General features: G+C 41.9%; 1 protein-coding gene across 3 annotated transcripts in view; it reads left to right on the top strand.

Moving 5' to 3' along the window:
- Positions 1–21879, top strand: part of LOC115131313 (protein phosphatase 1, regulatory subunit 9A) — a 118249-nt gene that overhangs the window by 53951 nt on the left and 42419 nt on the right. For all 3 annotated transcript variants that reach the window (XM_065020305.1, XM_065020306.1, XM_029662920.2), the window contains exons 3-4: positions 15008–15140; positions 19467–19587. In XM_065020305.1, coding sequence (XP_064876377.1) covers positions 15008–15140; positions 19467–19587 — 254 coding nt within the window. The remainder of the gene's footprint in view (positions 1–15007; positions 15141–19466; positions 19588–21879) is intronic.

The raw sequence follows: 21879 nt of genomic DNA, 5'->3' as shown, positions 1-21879 counted from the left end.
TTCCTTCTTTCCCTCCTCCTTTTCATCCCTCCCTTGCTGCTTAGCGCCCCCCAGGCTAATCCCTCGACTGTGCCCTGGAGAAAAGGCAGTCTGACACAATTTGACTAAGAGGCTGTCGGCCTGGTCCCCTGTAGATGAATACTGAGCAGGCAAGACTCCAACACCCAATCTCTGTCTCTCTCTCTCTCTCTCTCCTCTCTCTCTCTCTCTCTCTCTCTCTCTCTCAGACCTGGGTCTGGTCTGGATCTGGTCTGGGTCTAACCTGAGTCTGGTCTGGATCTGGTCTTGTTCTAACCTGGGTCTGGTCTGGGTCTCTCTCTCTCTCTCTCTCTCTCTCTCTCTCTCTCTCTGTTACTGGAATGAGATGAGAAGTGGACGGTGAATAGTGGGATCAAATCACATGCGCTGAATACAACAGGTTTACAGTGAAATGCTGACTTACGAGCCCCTAACCGACAGTGCAGTTTCAAAAAATACGGATAAGAATAAGAGATAAAAGTAACAAGTAATTAAAGAGCAGCAGTAAAATAACAATAGAGAGACTATATACAGCGGGGTACCGATACTGAGTCAATGTGCTGGGGCACCGGTTAGTTGAGGTAGTATGTACATGTAGGTAGAGTTATTAAAGTGACTAGCGATAGATGAAAACAGAGAGTAGCAGTGGTGTAAAGAGGGGGGGGCACGGCAAATAGTCTGGGTAGCCATTTGACTAGATGTTCAGGAGTCTTATGGCTTAGAAGCCTCTTGGCCTTAGACTTGGTCGCTCCGGTACCGCTTGCCGTGCGGAAGCAGAGAGAACAGTCTATGACTAGGGTGGCTGGAGTCATTGGCAAATTTTAGGGCCTTCCTCTGACACCACCTGGTATAGAGGTCCTGGATGGCAGGAAGCTTGGCCTCAGTGATGTACTGGGGCCAGTGATGTACTGGGGTGTGTGTGTGTGTGTGTGTGTGTGTGTGTGTGTGTGTGTGTGTGTGTGTGTGTGTGTGTGTGTGTGTGTGTGTGTGTGTGTGTGTGTGTGTGTGTGTGTGTGTGTGTGTGTCGTTCAGCCACGACTCCGTGAAGCATAAGATGTTACAGTTTTTAATGTCCTGTTGGTAGGTAGTTTAATCTTCCGCGTAACTCTGCGATGTTATTGTCCAAAGATTGCACGTTTGCAACTAGAATGGAGGCAAGGTGGGGTTTATTCGATCGTCTACGACTTCCCGGCCTCTCTTTTTCCGCCTCTTCTTCAACCAGATCACGGGGATTGGGGCCTGTTCCCGAGGAAGCAGTGTATCCTTCGCGTCGGGCTCATCAGAGTCGTGAAAGGGAAAAAAGGATTCTGCCAGTCTGTGGTGAGTAATCGCAGTCCTGATGTCTAGAAGTTATTTTCAGTCATAAGAGACGGTAGCGGCAACATTATGTACAAAATAATTTAAAAAACTAGTTACAAAAAATGCAAATAAACAAACAAAAAAACACAATTGGCTGGGGGCACGTAAAACGTCTGCCATCTTCTCCGGCGCCATCTTAAATCAGAGGCGAGAGGAAGATGGGGAGATTGTGATGGGAGGTGTTATTTGTCCTACAAGCCCCATCGCTATCCAGTAGAGTAACATAATTCCTCCTTAAACACACACATAGGTAAATACACACACATCTGCATACACTCACACACCAGTAGAAGAAGTGAGCTGGGATATGAGAATCATAAAGAGATGGAGGTTCCATGAGCAGCAGATGAAATGTAATTTCCAATATGAAAAGCCATCCTCCAACAACCCTGGACTTTCATGTAGAACAGAACAGCACTGTGAACTTACATCCCAACAGCAGCAGTAGTAACAGCTATAGGTCTGCAATAGGACGTCTGCAAGAGGACGTGGCCTTAAACATCCCATTTTGATTCCTCTCTACACTCTTAGAAAAAAAGGTGTTATCTAGAACCTTAAAGGTTCTTCGGCTGTCCCCATAGGAGAACCCTTTGAAGAACCCTTTATGGTTGCAGGTAGAACCCTTTTTGTTTCAGGTAGAACCCTTTTGGGTTCCATGAAGAACCATTTCTACAGAGGGTTCTACCTGGAGCCAAAAAGGGTTCTACCTGGAACCAAAAAAGGCTCTCCTATGGGAACAGCGGAAGAGAAACTTTTGGAATCCCTTTTTTCTAAGAGTGTACACTATTACAGAATACAGGCTAGCTTTATCTGGGGTAAAGGAAGGCTGGTTTATGAGGGAAACAAACAAAAGTGCTGTGCTGCATTGTGTTGTGTGGGGTGTCGCCTGACAGCTTTGTTGACTGGAGGATCCTGTGTTTGGATGAGAGATGGATAGCAGTGAGAGAGTGGAGGAAGAGGAAGCCGGACTGATAGAGCAAGAGAAGATGAAGAGAGAAACAATGAGAAAGGGAGCCATGCTGTTTCTGTTTTCCATCAACACACACACACACACACACACACACACACACACACACACACACACACACACACACACACACACACACACACACACACACACACACACACACACACACACACACACACACACACACACACTTACTCACACACACACACACACACACACACACACACACACACACACACACACACACAATTAGCTCTGAGAGGCTTGTCTTGTAGTGAAGGAGTAGTGAAAGTGTCTGAGTTTTTGTACAGATCTAATGATAGAGTACATAACTATACTTGTACCTGTTTGTCGCTCTTAAGTGTGATCATTATTTCCCCATAGGTCCTTTTCAAATAAAGCAGCATGGGTTGTCCTTGAAAGTGTGTGGGTCAGGGCAGACACCTGTGTTACGACCAGGACATAGACTTAGAAGTGATTACAGTGTTATTACGTAGAAAAAATATATACTTTACAGTATGTAGGTCTTTTATAGGGGTTGACCAAGGGGCAGAGAGAGAGAACATCAACTCTCTGTCCTTGTCTTGTGTTAATATTGTTCTTTATGTAGCTGTTGTTTTTAACAACTGTTTCATGTAGAGTACCAGTCAAACGTTTAGACACACCTACTCATTCAAGGGTTTTTCTTCATTTGATTCTATTTTCTACATTGTACAATAATAGTGAAGACGTCAAAACTATGAAATAACACATGGAATCATGTAGTAACCAAAAAAGTGTTAAACAAATCAAAATATATTTTATATGAGATTCTTCAAATTAGCCACCCTTTGCCTTGATGACAGCCTTGCATACTCTTGGTATTCTCTCAACCAGCTTCATGAGGTAGTTACCTGGAATGCATTTCAATTAACAGGTGTGCCTTGTTAAGTTCATTTGTGGAATTTCTTTCCTTCTTAATGCGTTAAGAATCCATTTTGAAAATATATATTTTGATTTGTTTAATACTTTTTGTGTTACTACATGATTCCATATGTCTTATTTCATAGTTTTGATGCGTCCAAAATTTTGACTTGTACTGTAGGTATTTTCCCTGTAAAGATGGATGAATACAGCTGTAGAGCTGAAGAGTTTGTAGACAGCAGGTACGCTGAAGGGCGGGCACCAGACACCAGACACCAGATATCAGACACCAGGCACCAGACATCAGACACCAGACACCAGGCACCAGACGCTTCTCTACCACTGTAGTGCTCCCCTTTGGAAATTCCTCCACATGTGCGTGCGTGCGCACACACACACACACACAAAGCTCCTCTCTCTCTCCTTGCCACTTTCACCGCTCTTGTGCTTTCTGCTGTCTCTCTCTGCCTGCCCATTCCTTTCTCTCTTTAGCTCCATCCATTTCTCTTTCTATGGTATATTATATATCTCTCTGGTCTGCCTTAGCCTAGGTCCCATGGACATAGTGCCTCTACTGTATGGTATCTTATTGTGCTAATTATCATGGACCTGTCAAAGCTTTGTCAAACACACAGCAAGCTGAGCAGGAGTTTATTAGGCTGAAAACAACAGGACACATTCAGGTTTGGCCATGTTTCATATCCCAATGATACACTGCTGTGCTCTGGCCTGGCCTCTGTCAAGGTTAAACAACACACTCACTCACAGTCTCTCTCTCTGTGTCTCTCTCTCTGTCTCTGTCTCTCTGTCTCTCTCTCACTCTCTGTCTCTCTCTCTCTCTCTCACTCTCTGTCTCTCCTCTCAATCTCACTACATTTATCACTCTCTAGCTCTTTTGCTTCCAACTCCTCTCCTTTTGATCTCTTTCTCTATTTCTCTCCCTCTCTCCTTCTCCCTCTCGGTTCCTGCTCTCTCCCTCTTTGTTCCCCCCTCCTCTTCTGCCTCTAGTTATGTTGATGTTTTTCCATCCTCTCTTTTCCCACCTGTCCTTTCCCACTCCCTCTCTCTCCCTCCCTCTATCCATCCTTCTCACTCCCTATCCCTCCCTTCTACCGTGCCCTAGTCAGGTTGATGTGTCAATACAGAGGGTGACTGTGGAGAGGCGTTGTTACTGCCAGTCAGCTGTCCTGGCGTCTGACCAGTGGCGTGACCGTACACTTTAATAATGCAAGGCTGTCGATCACTCTAAATGATTGATGATGGAGAGGTCTCAGTGATAACACACACCGCAGAACACAACACAACACTACTCATAGTATCACTCAACTTTTTCTCTCTCTCATGATTTCATCCTCTTTTAAACGCTTTCCGCTCCACTCTCTCTTTGGTTTGATATCATCTTGCCAGAGAACTGTTGTGTGTAATGCACTGTAATATAGTCTACTGGACACACATCCAAACATGGCATAGGAGCTGGATAAGAAAGGTATACAGATGTGTCTCACTCTTGTCTCTCTATCTCTGTGTGGTGTCATTCTGCCAGTCAACCTTTGTGTGGTTGTGTTTATTGGTCTAAAACGATGGAAAGAGTAGCCTATATTTGCACTGGCAGGCCTGATAAACGACGACGATGACACTGCCTATAGGGAGGAGGTCAAAGACCTGGCAGTGTGGTGCCAGAACAGCAACTTCTCCCTCAACGTCAGCAAGACAAAAGAGCTGATCGTGGACTACAGGAAACGGAGTAGCCAAGCACGCCCCCATTCAGATCGACGAGGCTGTAGTAGAGCTGGTCGAAAGCTCCAAGTTCCTCGGTGTCCACATCACTAAGGATCTATCATGGTCCACACACACCAACACAGTCGTGAAAAAGGCACGACAATGCCTCTTCCCCTTCAGGAGGCTGAAAAGATTTGGCATGGGCCCTCAGATCCTCAAGAACTTCTACAGCTGCACCATTAAGGGAATCTTGACTGGCTGCATCATCGCTTGATGTGGCAACTGCTTGGCATCCGACCAAAAGGCGCTACAGAGGGTAGTGCGCACGGCCCAGTACATCACTGGGGCTGAGCTCCCTGCCATCCAGGACTTCTATAGCAGGCGGTGTCAGAGGAATACCCCAAAAATTACTCCAGCCACCCAAGTCACAGACTGTTCTCTCTGCTACAGCACTGCAAGCAGTACCGATGCACCAAGTCTGGAACCAACAGGACCCTGAACAGCTTCTACCCCCAAGCCATAAGACTGATAAATAGTTTGTTAAATAGTTAATCAAACAGCTTCCCGTACTCTCTGCATTGACCCTTTTTTCCTGTTTTGACTCATCACATACGCTGTTGCTACTGTTTATTATCTATCCTGTTGCCTAGTCACTTTGTTCCTAGTAATATGTACATATCTACCTCATTACCTCGTACCCCTGCACATCGACTCGGTACAGGTACCTCGTGTATATAGCCAAGTTATTACCTCGTACCCCAGCACATCGACTCGGTACAGGTACCTCGTGTATATAGCCAAGTTATTGTTTGTCATTGTGCATTATTACATGTTTTACTTTTCTTCTTCTATTATTTATCTATTTTCTCTCTGCAATGTTGAGAAGGGCTTGTAGGTAGGCATTTCACTGTTATTCTCAACTAGGGCTGTGGCAGTCATGACATTTTGTCAGCTGGTGATTATCAAGCGGATAACTGCCAAGCAAATAACTGCCGGTCTCACAGTAATTGAACTTTAATTAGCATAAACACGTTTAGCATCTCCTTGCTTCCACGCATAGCGAACAAGCCACTGATGAAGACCTTTGGAGCATCTATATTTTTACATGTCTAATAAATCCGTTTCATACAGCCTACACCATCACAATAAATATGTTATTTATTCTAGACAGGTCTAAAGAAACATGATATAAAGAAAATGTATTTCAGAAGAACATAATAGCATACTCTGAGTTGTCCTTATGTTAGGCCCAGATATGGCAATGACATATTGCTGTGGGCTACACTAGTTCACTTAACAGACAAGATTTGCTTAGAATTCTGTGGCATTATATTTTATTATTTTTATAGTATGAAGAAAATTGAACATAGCTTAATGCTTAATAAAATAGAAATGATATTTTATCCAAACGATTTCAAAGGAAGTGTGCACATGTGGCTATTCTGTGGCTATATGTGGCTATATGTTTTGATGTTCAATACATTCTAAGGCTGCATGATTGGACTCTAAAGAGGATTTGAAAAAAAAAAAGTAGCAAGCTGCATACACTTCATCAGTCTCTCATTCACAATTTGACAAGCAATTGATAATATTCTCTCCAGGCCTCGAATTTCCCGGCGACATCCCCCTTGTGTGGCCGTAATACCCCCTAAAAAATCCATGCCGTTTGTAGCCAAAGTGACTGTTGTGCCCTTGGGCTGAATATAATAGGCTAATTATAATTCCCTTCTCCCGGCTGACGTGCTCCAAAGCACCTCTCACTCACATGGCTCTCTCAGATGTAGCCAATGCTCATCACATGATTGGGTCCTTCTCACAGGCATTTCAGCTAAGTAGGCTACAAGTGAATGAAGACGGACACATTGGGGATGCAACTGCACGCATCCCTGTGATGGAATTCCCAGGCGCATATTAAAGATGTTAGAACTGTCCACATTCAGCCTACTTTACTTCAGCCAACAGCACAACTCTAGCATATGTCAATCTACTATGTCCTATAGTACTCTGGGACTGTTGTGGGATGCGATAGATCCGAAATTAATACAAAAACATTTTAAAGCAATGAGGCTGAACGTTTAGCCTGTAATGTTGATAAACTATTCGGGAATTTCTTGACATTATACATTATAGCACAGCAATGCGCACATGGCCGTAGGCTATAAGCGCGAATGTTCCAAAATGCAATCAATTAGCGGGGATACAGTGTTCTTGAAAGTGACGGCAAATGTGATTATGCATGTATGGTGCTTTTTTATGGTGAAAATGATCTTCCCTAAACTTTAAACTTACTCACAGTCTATGTTTGCCATTTAGGCTCTACACCAGTTGTTAAGCAGATTAATGTGCTTAATTTTAACCTCTACAGGATCGAGTGTTTCCCGCGGGATGGTTGAGCTAAAGTAGGCTAATGTGATTGGCATGAGATTGTAAGTAACAAGAAAATAGACAAGAAAACATGCTATAGTTTGAGGAGAGTGCACAGTTATGAACTTGAAAATGTATTAATAAACCAATTAGGCACATTTGGGCAGTCTTGATACAACCTTTTGAACAGAAATGCAATGGTTCATTGGATCAGTCAAAAACTTTGCACATTTATCTTTTGTATTTAATTTTTATTTCACCTTTATTTAACCAGGTAGACAAGTTGAGAACAAGTTCTCATTTACAACTGCGACCTGGCCAAGATAAAGCAAAGCAGTTCGACACATATAACAACACAGAGTTACACATGGAGTAAAACAAAAAACGTTAAAAAACATACAGTCAATAATACAGTAGAAAAATAAGTCTATATACAATGTGAGCAAATGAGGTGAGATAAGGGAGGTAAAGGCAATAAATAGACCATGGTGGCAAAGTGAATACAATATAGCAATTAAAACATTTGGAATGGTAGATTTGACAGTAGATGAGTGTGCAAAGTAGAAATACTGGGGTGCAAAGGAGCTAAATAAATAAATAAATACAGTAGGGGAAGTGTTTACGTCCATCGTTGAATGAGTGAGACCAAAGCGCAGCGTGGAAAGTGTTCATGATAATTTAATTATGAAACACAGACAAAACATAAACAAACCTAAAGTTCTGCAGGGCTAGACAGCTACTGTGCAAAAACAAGAACCCACAAACTCAGGTGGAAAACAGGCTGCCTAAGTATGATTCCCAATCAGAGACAACGATAGACAGCTGCCTCTGATTGGGAACCAACAAAGAAACAGAAAACTAGAATGCCCACCCAAATCACACCCTGACTGAACCAAATAGAGAAATTAACAGGCTCTCTAAGGTCAGGGCGTGACAGGAAGAGGTAGTTGTTTGGGCTATTTATAGATGGGCTATGTACAGGTGCAGTGATCTGTGACATACACTATATCACATACATTATTATATTATATTATATATTATTACATTATATTATTATATTATTATATCACATACACCGCTGCCATCTAGTGACCAAAATATAAATTGCGCCTGGGCTGGAATAATACATTATGGCCTTTCTCTTGCATTTCAAACATGATGGTACAAAAAAATGCATGTTTTTTTCTTTGCATTATCTTTTGTGGGCGGCAGAGTAGCCTAGTAGTTAGAGCGTTGGACGAGTAACCGAAAGGTTGCAAGATCGAATCCCAGAACTGACAAGGTACAAATCTGAGTTCTGCCCCTGAACAAGGCAGTTGTTCCTAGGCCGTCATTGAAAATAAGAATTTGTTCTTAACTGACTTGCCTAGTAAAATAATTATATATTTTTTAACCAGATTTAATGTGTTATATTCTCCTACGTTAATTTAACATTTCCCAAAAACTTCAAAGTGTTTCCTTCCAAATGGTATCAAGAATATGCATATCCTTTCTTCAGGTCCTGAACTACAGGCAGTTAGATTTGGGTATGTCATTTTAGGCGAAAATTGAAATGAAGGGGCAGATCATTACTTAAGAAGTTATTTTGCCAGTTTAGTGATACAAACCGTATCAAAACAATTAAGCCTATGGGCTAGGCTACAGCAGCTAATGGGGATCCATAATAAATACAAATACAAATAAATACTTGAGTTGCGCGACTATGATTGGAAAAATAAGGTATGTGCTGTTTCTTGCCTTAATGCACAAGCTGGGCATCATTCACAAGTGATAGGCTGTCACCCATCAGACTATTCTTAGTTTAATGTTGTCTTAACATATACTAAATAATATATGTGTGATATTAGTTTTTATTTAGAATGGACCATTATCATGCACCTGTCTTGAAACAGGGAGATACATCAAATCAAATAAAATCAAATGTATTTATATAGCCCTTCGTACATCAGCTGATATCTCAAAGTGCTGTACAGAAACCCAGCCTAAAACCCCAAACAGCAAACAATGCAGGTGTAAAAGCACTTAAATAGCGAATGGAGGACGCTTTTCCCATGGTTCATTTTCATGCCAGCCAGGTAGACTATACTCTTGTTATAAAATGAAGCAATGTGCTTAATTTGAGGAAAGTTGATAAATAAATATAGTAGATCTAGCCTGTAGAAAGCTGATGGGATCCTCCTCTTTTTAATAGAGGCCATCAAAACTCTGTTTTCTTACACAATCGCATGATCTCATGGGCACTAATGAAGTGATTATATTTTCAATTAAATTTTCTTTGATGTCAGAGTGATTAGAAGGACAATAGAGTGCTAAGTACCAGGCATTTAGCAAGTTTGGTAGGCTGCTAATGACCATCAGCAGCATCAGAGCTTGGAGAAGCCTAATTACTGTGACTAAACATTGGACAGGAGCTGTCGATGCAGTCATCATGTTTGTTTGCGTACTGGGAGCAGCAGAGAATGTGTGGACATTACTCTTACTTTAGTCTGTCTTAAACTATTTCCTATTTGGTGAGCTGACCACGTATGTATTGTTATGGCCTGTCATGCTCATAGACTATATCTTAGACTTTATCATACTCATAGACCATATCATACTCATAGACTATATCATAGACTATATCATACTCATAGACTATATCATAGACTATATCATACGCATAGACTATATCATACTCATAGACTATATCATAGATTATATCATACTAATAGAGTACATCATACTCATAGACTATATCATAGACTATATCATACTCATAGACTATATCATACTCATAGACTATATCATAGACTATATCATACTTGTAGACTATATCATACTCATAAACTATATCATAGACTATATCATACTCATAAACTATATCATAGACTATATCATACTCATAGACTATATCATACTCATAGAATATTTCATACTAGTAGACTAGACTATATCATACTCATAGACTATATCATAGACTATATCATACTCATAGACTATATCATAGACTATATCATACTCATAGACTATTTCATACTAGTAGACTATATCATATACTATATCATACTCATAAACTATATCATAGACTATATCATACTCATAGACTATATCATAGACTATATCATACTTGTAGACTATATCATACTCATAAACTATATCATAGACTAGATCATGCTCATAGGCTATATCATATATATAATCCAAGAAAAATCTCAAACCCGAGATGCAAAAACTTCCAAATGCAATTTCCCAATAAGGAAGTTTCCCTACCTAAATAATGCAAAAGTTACACGTTAACTTCATTCATGAAGAGAGAGAATACAGGAGACAGTCATATAAGAAAGCAGGCAGCGGACCTTTTTGTGGTGCTGAAATGTAAAGCTGCAGCCACAGTGCAATCAATAGGAGGTGAACAGTGCCTGGTGCTGAAAATATAGCTAACTTGTTATGCAAGTGTTGCACAGCAACAGATGGAGAAAACCTATACCAGTCGAGTAATTCATTTCAACAATAATCTTCATTTTAATTTGACTTTACAAATAACAAGAGGGCTTTATTGGAGTCTTATTTTTCAGAGCCTAGGCCTATATAAAATAACTTAACTGGCTGAGGTAGGCTATGAGGCTTAACAGCATCTTTTACAATAAAAAATATTTGTCCTAATATAAGTGTGATACTTCCATATAGGCCACTAAGTGACTTACTCAATGGGAAAGTTGCATTTCCCCTCAGACACGATCTTGTGGATGTCGCGTGAGATGGATGTGATTTTGAATGCACAGGCTGTCCTCAATTGACTTATGTAAAAAGCCAGTTGCTGTCATCAATCTATACTGCTTTCATTGAGGAAAATGCGGACTCGCAGGTGTAAGTCGATCCAAACATTGTTAGTACATGAAATGCAAGATTCTTTATTGTGCTGTATTTCTCTGAGCATGCCACCCAAAACGCACACAAGGACTCGGCAGTCCTGAGTACATCCCTGAGATGACTCCATGTCTGGAATTCAATCAGCTCAGTATGAATTATGGCTTCATCCAGTGAGGGTATTGTTTTCTTAGCGAGGGAGGAGACTTCTCCACCTGGGCAGACTGTGAAAGGTTTACATACAAACACAATGGTATCCTTGTGCGTGCTGTAGTCTTCAAATCTGGTGGAGAAGTTGTCTGGCCCCTCTGTCTGTCGTTTTTCAGTGTGCTGAAGTGGCATGTCCAAATCGGGACAACTCAAGCTTCCTAGTGAAGGCCTTTTTCCACCATGTCCACGACTGTTTTCCCTCTTCCTTGTAACTGCAGATTTAACCCATTTAAGTGACAGAAGCTGTGTGTGTAGCTTGCAGTTAACGCCTCTGTCTGGGGCGGGAAGGCCACTTTTAAAGTTCCATGCTTAGATTCATGACGTCTGAGATTAAATTATTTGCAAACAGCAAAATTTTTTATTGCAAATAAGACACACTGGCTTGGCATTGGCAAACGATGGTAAGATGAACACATCTCTCTGTACATTCATGATTGATTTTCATTATCCACCTTTCTTTTTGATACTTTTTGAGAGCAACATTTTGTCTTGTTATCAAGCTAATTATTCTTTGGGGTGGATGGTAGCCTAGTGGTTAGCGCGGTGGACTAGTAACTGAAAGGTTACAAGTTCAAATCCCCGAGTTGACAAGGTAAAAAAAAACTGTATTTCTTCCCCTGAACAAGGCAGTTAACCTAGGTTGTCATTGAAAATAAGAATATTTTCTTAATTGACTTGCCTAGTTAAATAACAATTCTGAACAAATGTTGAAAACAATAGTATAGGCTACATATACCTGTTTTTCCCCATCAATCAATGCAGAGAGAAATAGAAAAAAAAAGTAATTGAATGTAGATGTTGATTTTATGAGTGTATTCAGATCGAATTTATTATGTTATTGTCACTGAGTTTATTATGTACTAATCTGATGTGTTAAAATGTTACATTTTAGTGTAGGCCAATTAATTGGGCTAACATTATACTCTAATTATGTTCTGGCCCGCCGACTATTAGTTCAGATTTTTTTGGCCTAAGGCTAAACCTAGTTGACGAACCCTGTCATAGACTATATCATACTCATAGACTATATCATACTCATAGACTACATCATATTCATAGACTATATCATAGAATATATCATACTCATAGACTATATCATAGACCTCATGATACTCATAGACTATATCATAGACCTCATCATACTCATAGACTATATCATACTCATAGAACATATCATAGACCATATCATACTCATAGACTATATCATACTCATAGACTATATCATAGACTATATCATACTCATAGAATATATCATAGACCATATCATACTCATAGACTATATCATACTCATAGACTATATCATAGACTATATCATACTCATAGACTATATCATTGACTATATCATACTCAGACTATATCATACTCATAGACTACATCATACTCATAGACTGTATCCCACAGGGAATATGTTTTTGTGAGACAGACAGACATACTATCACGTTTCAGGAATGACCCAGATGCAGACAGTGTCAAAGAAACAAAAGTTTAATTCTAAAACAGAGTCGGGCGAAATGACAGGTCAAAGGGAGGCAGGGGTCAATAATCCAGAGAGGGTGTAAAGGGTCCAGAACGGCAGTCTCAGGGTCAGGGCAGGCAGGGGTCAATAACCCAGAGAGGGTGTAAAGGGTCCAGAACGGCAGTCTCAGGGTCAGGGCAGGCAGGGGTCAATAATCCAGAGAGGTGGGTCAGGGTATAGAACGGCAGGCTCAGGGTCAGGGCAGGCAGGGGTGGGTGGGTGGGTCAGGGTATAGAATGGCAGGCAGTCTCAGGGTCAGGGCAGGCAGGGGTCAATAATCCAGTGAGGTGGGTCAGGGTATAGAACGGCAGGCTCAGGGTCAGGGCAGGCAGAATGGTCAAAACCGGGAAGGACTAGAAAACAGGAGCAAGAAACCGGCAGGATCAGGGGAACAAATGCTGGTAGGTTTCACAAACAAAACATACTGGCAACAGACAAACAGAGAACACGTGTGTAAATACACAGGGGATAATGGGGAAGATGGGCGGCACCTGGACGGGGGTAGAGACAAGCACAAAGACAGGTGAAACAGATCAGGGTGTGACACAGACAGCATCTTTCTGTTATTGTAGCTTTCTGTTAATGGCTGTCTTCATCAGCCACTTCTGTTCTGTTCTGATGAATGTGTTCTTCACAGATGAGATATTCTGGAATATTAATCATGACATATTATCATTAATCATGACGCGTTGTCATTCTCCTGATGTTGCTTATTATGGAGAGTCGAAGACTGACACAGAGACACAGACTCGGCTGAATCTGCTAAATCTGACATGTCTTGTCACTGCTTGTCTGCAAACAAATGACAACAATCAGCACACAACACCTGTAACCTGTTCTGCAGAAGCCGGGCCACTTGGATGAAGCCAGGTGTGTGTTCAGTTAGAAATGCGTTATGTAGAACAGATATGACTGTCGTGTTGAATAGGGGATCCTGTGAGGCTATTTCCACTGTTCCTTTCACCTTACTGGTTAACCCTACTGAATACACCATGCCAGGTGTTTGTTAGTTTGTCACCAGGATGGGTGTTGGCAGTGCAGAGCCCAGAGTAGGAATGCTGACCTAGGATCATTTTAGCCTTTTAGATAATAATGAATAAGATTACATAGGCGGGCACTCCTACTCTGAGAAGCTGTGTGGGCCTAGGTGTGTGTTTGTCACCCGGCTGGGTGTTGGCGGTTCAGAACTGAGCTGACACAGAGACCTTGTATCAGTCTGGGATGTGGTCCGTGGTCAGTGACAGGAGTGCGTGCATCAGCCCCTTCACACCAGAGTGAGCAACAGAATCTCTCAGGCTGAAGGGGAGTGGAAGTGACTGGTAACGTTACAGAAGATGACCATCACTATGCCCACGCTCAAGGACGAAAACTCTGCCCCCTTTCTCCTCTGTCTCTATGGACCTTGTCTCTATGGACCTCATACTCCTCCAGGGTGATGATGTGTTAGTGCTAATGTAATATATCATATATATAATAATAGTAGAATTAAGCAATAAGGCCCTAGGGGGCGTGGTATATGGCCAATATACCACTGCTATGCACTGTTTCACTGCACGACGCAACGCGGAGTGCCTGGATACAGCCCTTAGCCGTGGTATATTGGCCATATACCACAAACCCCTGAGGTACATTATTGCTATCATAAACTGGTTACCAATGTAATAGGAAGAGTAGGAAGAATAAAAATAAATGTTTTGTCATACTCGTGGTATACGGTCTGATATACCACGGCTGTCAGCCAATCAGCATTCAACGCTCGAACATGCCGGTTTCTAATAACATATATGACATTAAAGTAGATACACCAGTAGTTATGTAGCCTATACTCCTAAACTCCGTGGTACAACACGGCCAGGCATCAGTATACTGAACTGCACATATCCACCAAAGTTCTTCACTGGACTGGATGACAATATCATCTTTATTAACATATTTCAAACACTTGTAGTACCACTCATCTAAAGACATGTGGTCTTGCACAATATACTTATACTACTGTATATGTCTTGTTACCAACTACAAAATATGATTCCCCCAAACATAGCTTGTGTAAAAAGTGTAAACTCAGTGTGGTAGCTAACAAGTGTGTTTCTATGTGTCTGCAGGTGTTCAACACCTACTGTAACGAGGACTATGACAGGAGGAATGAGGAGGTGGACCCGGTGGCCTCGTCAGCAGAGTACGAGCTGGAGAAGAGGGTGGAGAAACTGGAGCTGTTCCCTGTAGAGCTGGAGAAAGGTACATAGACCTGGGGCCGATCCCAAATAACCATATCCTCTAAGCACTATCTCTTCACTCCCTACCCCCTACACACTTCATGTACAGTGCTTTCAGAAAGTATTCACACCCCTTGACTTTATTCACAGTTTGTTCAGTTACAGCCTGAATTTAAAATGGATGAAATGTAGATTTTTTTTGTCACTGGCCAACACACAACACCCCGTCATGTCAAAGTGGAATTGTTTTAGGCATTTTTACCAAGTAATACAAAATTAAAAGCTAAAATGTCTTCAGTCAATAAGTATTCAACCCCTTTGTTATGGTAAGCCTAAATAAGTTCAGGAGTGGAAATGTGCTTGACAAGTCACATAATAAGTTGCATGGACTTATTCTGTGTGCAATAATAGTGTTTAACATGATGTTTTAATGGCTACCTCATCTCTGTACCCCACACATATAATTATCTGTAATGTCCCTCAATCGAGCAGGGAATTTGAAGCACAGATTCAACTACAAAGACCAGGGAGGTTTTCCGATGCCTAGTAACGAAGGACACCGATTGGTCGATGGGCCAAAATAAAAAAGCAGACAGCGGCTGTGATAGGAGAAAACTGACGATGGATCAACAACATTGTAGTTACTCCAAAATACCAACCTAAATGACAGAGTGAAAAGAAGGAAGCCTGTACATAAATTGTTTTCTCCAAAACATGCATCCTGTTTGCAATAAGGCACTGAAGTAAAACTGCAAAAGATTTGGCAAAGAAATTAACTTCATGGCCTGAATACAAAGCGTTATGTTTGGAGCAAATCCAACTCTTCACTAATTACCTCTCTTCATATTTTCAAGCATGGTGGTGGCTGCATCATCTTATGGGTATGCTTGTCATCAGCAAGGACTAGGGAGTTTTTAAGGATAAAAATTAATGGAATAGAGCTAAGCACAGGCAAAATCCTAGAGGAAAACCTGGTTCAGTCTGCTTTCCACCAGACACTGAGAGACAAATTCACTTTTCAGCAAAAAACACAAGGCCAAATCTACACTGGAGTTGCTTACCAAGATGACATTCCTAAGTGGCCTAGTTACAGTTTTGACTTAAATCAGCTTAAAAATGTATGTCAAGGCATGAAAATGACAGTCTGGCAATGATCAACAACCAATTTGAAGAATTTTGTACAATCCAGGTGTGCAAAGCTCTTAGCAACTTACCCACAACTGTTACCACTTCCAGAGGTGATTCTAACATGTACTGATTCAGGGTGTTGAATACTTATCAAATAAAGATCTATATTTGTTTTCATATTTTTATTGCACTTTAAAATACAATTAAATTCAAATCACATTGTATTTGTCACATGCGCCGAATACAACAGGTGTAGTATACCTTACTGTGAAATGCTTACTTACAAGCCCTTAACCAACAATGCCGTTTTAAGAAAAATAAGAGTTAAGAAAAATATTTATTAAATGAACTAAAGTACAAAATTAAAGAGCAACAATAAAATAACAATAATGAGGCTATATACAGGGGGTAGAGGTACCGAGTTAATGTGCTGGGGGTACAGGTTAGTCGAGGTCATTTATACATGTACATGTAGGTAGGGGTAAAGTGATTATGCATAGATAATAGATAATAAACAGCGAGTAGCTGTCAATGCAAATAGTCAGAGTATCCATTTGATTAATTGTTCATCAGTCTTATAGCTTGGGGGTAGAAGCTGTTAATTGTTGGTGACAGGGGGCAGTATTTTCACGTCCGGGTGAAGTGCATGCCCAAATGCAACTGCCTGCTACTCACCCCCAGAATATAAGATATGCATATTATTAGTAGATGTGGATAGAAAACACTCTGAGGTTTCTAAAACTGTTTGAATCATGTCTGTGAGTATAACAGAACTTACCTAGCAGGCGAAACCCCGAGGACAAACCATTCCGATCTTTTTATTTTGAGGTCACTCTCTTTTCAATGGGGTTTCATTGGGAATCCAGATTTCTAAGGTACCTTCTTGCAGTTCCTACCGCTTCCACTGGATGTCAATAGTCTTTAGAAATTGGTTGATGTTTTTCCTTTGTGTTATGAAGAAGTAGCACTGTTCAGAACGAGGGTAACTTGTGTATTGTTAGATAGAGGCGCGTGACCAGAAAGCTAGCTGCAGTTTGTTTTCCTGCTGTATTGAACACAGATCATTCTGTCTTCAATTTATCGATTATTTACGTTAATTACAAAAGTACAAAAGTAGTTTGAAATGTTTTGGCAAAGTTTACTGGTAACTTTTGAGATATTTTGTAGTCATGTTGCGCAAGTTGGAACCGGTGTTTTTCTGGATCAAACGCACCAAATAAATTGACATTTTGGATATATATAGACGGAATTAATCAAACAAAAGGACCATTTGTGATGTCTATGGGACATATTGGAGTGCCCACAAAAGAAGCTCGTCAAAGGTAAGGCATTAATTATATTTTTATTTCTGCGGTTTGTGTCGCGCCTGCAGGGTTGAAATATGCTTCTCTCTCTTTGTTTACTGGGGTGCTGTCCTGAGATAATAGCATCTTTTGCTTTTGCCGAAAAGCCTTTTTGAAATCTGACATGTTGGCTGGATTCACAACAAGTGTAGCTTTAATTTGCTATCTTGCATGTGTGATTTAATGAAAGTTTGATTTTTATAGTAATTTATTTGAATTTGGCGGTCTGCATTTTCCCTGGCTTTTGGGACGCTAGCATCCCACATATCCCAGAGAGGTTAAGGAGCCTTTTGGACCTAGATTTGGCGCTCCGGTACCGCTTGCTGTGCGGTAGCAGAGAGAACAGTCTATGACTACCAGTCAGGATGCTCTCGATGTCGCAGCTGTAGAACTTTTTGAGGATCCTGGAACTCAAGCTAAATCTTTTCAGTCTCCTGGGGGGGAATAGGCATTGTTGTGCCCTCTTCACGACTGTCTTGGTGTGTTTGAACCATGATAGTTTGTTGGTGATGTGGACACCAAGGAACTTGAAGCTCTCAACTTGCTCCACTACAGCCCCGTCGATGAGAATGGGGGTGTGCTCGGCCCTCCTTTTCCTGTAGTCCATGATCATCTCCTTTGTCTTGATCACATTGAGATAAAGGTTGTTGTCCTGGCACCACACTTCCAGGTCTCTGACCTCCTCCCTATAGGCTGTGTCATTGTTGTCGGTGATCAGGCCTACCATCGTTGTGTCGTCGGCAAACTTAATGATGGAGTTGGAGTCATGCTTGGCCGTGCAGTCATGAAGTAACAGGGAGTACAGGAGGGGACTAAGCATGCACCCCTGAGGGGCCCCCGTGTTGAGGACTAGCATGGCAGATGTGTGGTTGAAAATGTCAGTGAAAACACTTGCCAGTTGGTCACCGCATGCTTGGAGTACATGTCCTGGTAATCCATCTGTCCCTGCAGCCTTGTGAAGGTAGACCTGTTTAAAGGTCGTACCTACATCGGCTACGGTGAGTGTGATCACACAGTCGTCCGGGAACAGCTTGTGCTCTCATGCACGCTTCAGTGTTGCTTGCCTCGAAGCGCGCATGGAAGTCATTTAGCTCGTCTGGTAGGCTCGCGTCACTGGGCAGCTCGCGGCTGTGCTTCCCTTTGTAGTCCGTAATAGTTTGCAAGCCCTGCCACATCTGACGAGCGTCGAAGCCGGTGAAGTAGGATTCAATCTTAATCCTGTAGTTACGATTTGCCTGTTTAATGATTCGTCTGAGGGCATAGCGGGATTTCTTATAAGCATCCGGGTTAGAGTCCTGCTCCTTGAAAGCGGCAGCTCTACCCTTTAGCTCAGTGCGGAGCTTGCCTGTAATCCATGTCTTCTGTTTGGGGTATGTACGCACGGTCACTGTGGGGACAACGTCATTGATGCAGTTATTGATGAAGCTGGGGACGGATATGGTATACTTCTCAATGCCATCGGATGAGTCCCGGAACATAGTCCAGTCTATGCTAGCAATACTGTCCTGTAGCTTAGCATCTGCGTCATCTGACCACTTCCGCATTGAGCGAGTCACTGGTGCTTCCTGATTTAGTTTTTGCTTGTAAGCAGGAATCAGGAGGATAGAATTATGGTCAGATTTGCCAAATGGAGGATGAGGGAGAGCTTTGTACATGTCTCTGTGTCTGGATTAAAGGTGGTCTAGAGTTTTTATTCCTCTTTTTGCACATGTAAATAGATATCTATCTATCCATCCCTCGCCTCCTACCCACAGTCAGAGGGCTGACATTAAGGATGGTTTTGACTGAAACACACACACAGGGCACGCCCCCCCCCCCCTCTCTCTATGACACAAACACACTTGCCATTGTATAACCCCTGTCTCCTCTCTGCCCAGATGACGATGGCCTTGGTATCAGTATCATAGGAATGGGAGTGGGTGCTGACGCCGGTCTGGAGAAACTTGGCATCTTCGTCAAGACTGTCATTGAGGGCGGGGCAGCTGAGAGAGATGACAGGTAAGAGCTCTCTGCTTCCTAAGAAGGTGCCAATTCAATCTCTGTACACACACACACACACACACACACACACACACTAGTCCTCATGGCCCAGAGAGATTTAGCAGCAGGGGTCTGGGATTACAGTGAGGAGGGAGGCACGGACGGAAATTTAAGCAACAGCTCTGGGATGTTATCACACTCTGCAGCTGCAGGAAACAGTGTGTGCATGTGTGTGCGTGGGTGGGTGCGTGGGTTAGTGTGCACGCATAATATAATATAACATAATATACTCCACGGGCATATCAGAGTTACAGGGATCTCTGCTAGTGTTAAAGTTATGGCCCGTTTTATAAAGAGAAACTGGGATAGTAGACAATGTAACCAATCACAGAGCTCCTCTTACTTGTAACATTGCACATCCTGCAAGTCACCAGCAGAGGGCGACCATTTTCAATCCATTTTCACATTCTATCTGTTGGTAAGGCTTAAAAATTGGATCATAACTCTAAAAGTAGCAGAGATCCCAATCTGGAAATTTCATATGCACATAAACTATATTATGTTAAACAATGTATTTAAAAAAATAAATAAAAATATTCATGTTTATATTTATTTTTAAACTAATATTAAACAAAATGATCAAAATACTACTCATATTACAGAGCAAGCGGTAAAGCGTCATATGACACCAATGTTTGCTTTGTAGCATCTACAGATGAAACATTATGGAGTCTTAAAGGAGGACTGGGTAAGGCCAAAATGTCCTAAATATGCCAACTTTGACCAATTACTTCTCAACTATGCTTTTAGATACACATGTCAAATATGTCCACAATCCTTCCTCCAAATGACTATTCTATGGATTACATTTCGTGAAAATCCCCCAAATCATGTTCTTTTTTATCTGGGTTTCGTGAGGAATCACTCAACACAGAGATCAGGTTTCATAGTCACACATACACGGACGCATGCAGACACAGGGAGAGAGAGGAACCCCCTCTGCATCATCTTCCACTGAGCCTCTCAGTCTCACCCCACACGCCGCTTAAATCTGAGGGTTAATCGGAAAGTGGTCTTGGTGAGAGATTTAATGTGAGACAGAGAGACCTGTGTGTGTGTGTCAAATCAAATCAATAAATCAAATCAAATTGTATTTGTCACGTACATTGTAAACAACAGGTGTAGACTAACAGTGAAATGCTTACTTACGGGGCCCTTCCTAACAATGCAGAGAGAAATAACATGTAATAGTAAAAGTAATAATGAATACACAATGAGTAACGAAAACATGGCTATATACACAGGGTACCAGTACTGATTCGATGTGCTGGGGTATGAGGAAATGAGGTAGATATGTACATATAACTTGAAATAAATTGACTAGGCAACAGGATAAATAATAAACAGTAACAGCAGCGTATGTGTTGAGTCAAAAGGTTTATGCGAAAAGGGTCAATGCAGACAGTACGGGTAGCTATTGGTTAACTATTTAACTATTTTACTTCTACCCCCAACTATGGCTTGGTGGTAGAAGCTGTTCAGGGTCCTGTTGGTTCCAGACTTGGGGCATTGGTACCGCTTACCATGCGGTAGCAGAGAGAACAGTCTATGACTTGGGTGGCTGGCTACCGCTGGGTATAGTAGTCCTGGATGGCACTACCCTCTATAGTGCCTTGCAGTGGGATGCCAAGCAGTTGTCATACCAAGCAGTGATACAGCCAGTCAAGATGTTCTCAATGGTGTAGCTGTATATCTTTTTGAGGATCTGAGGCCCCATGCCAAATCTTTTCAGCCTCCTAGGGGGAAGAGGCATTGCTTGGATTGGGTCCAGGGTGTCAGGGATGGAGTTGATGTGAGCCATGATCAGCCTTTCAAAGCATTTAATGGCTACAGATATGAGTGCTATGGAGCGATAGTCATTTTGACAGGTGACCTTGGCTTTCTTGGGCACAGGGACTATGGTGGTCTGCTTAAAACATGTAGGTATTACAGACTGGGTCAGGGAGAGAAATATCAGTGAAGACACTTGCCAGCTGGTCAGTGTGTGCGCTGAGTACACATCCTGGTAATCCGTCTGGCCCTGCGGCCTTGTGAATGTTAACCTGTTTAAAGGTCTTCCTCATACCGGCTGCAGAGAGAGTGATCACACAGTCATCCAGAACAGCTGGTGCTCTCATGCATGGTTTTGTGTTGCTTGCCTTGAAGCAAGCATAGAAGTGATTTAGCTCGTCTGGTAGGTGTATGTGTGTGTGTGTGCTTGCGTGCGTGCATGCGTGCACGGTGCTTAATAGTCTGGTCTCGCTCTGACAG

Source organism: Oncorhynchus nerka, linkage group LG7, assembly GCF_034236695.1.
Source record: "Oncorhynchus nerka isolate Pitt River linkage group LG7, Oner_Uvic_2.0, whole genome shotgun sequence".
Taxonomy (NCBI): Eukaryota; Metazoa; Chordata; class Actinopteri; order Salmoniformes; family Salmonidae; genus Oncorhynchus; species Oncorhynchus nerka.
This window is presented reverse-complemented; position numbering and strand designations above follow the sequence as displayed.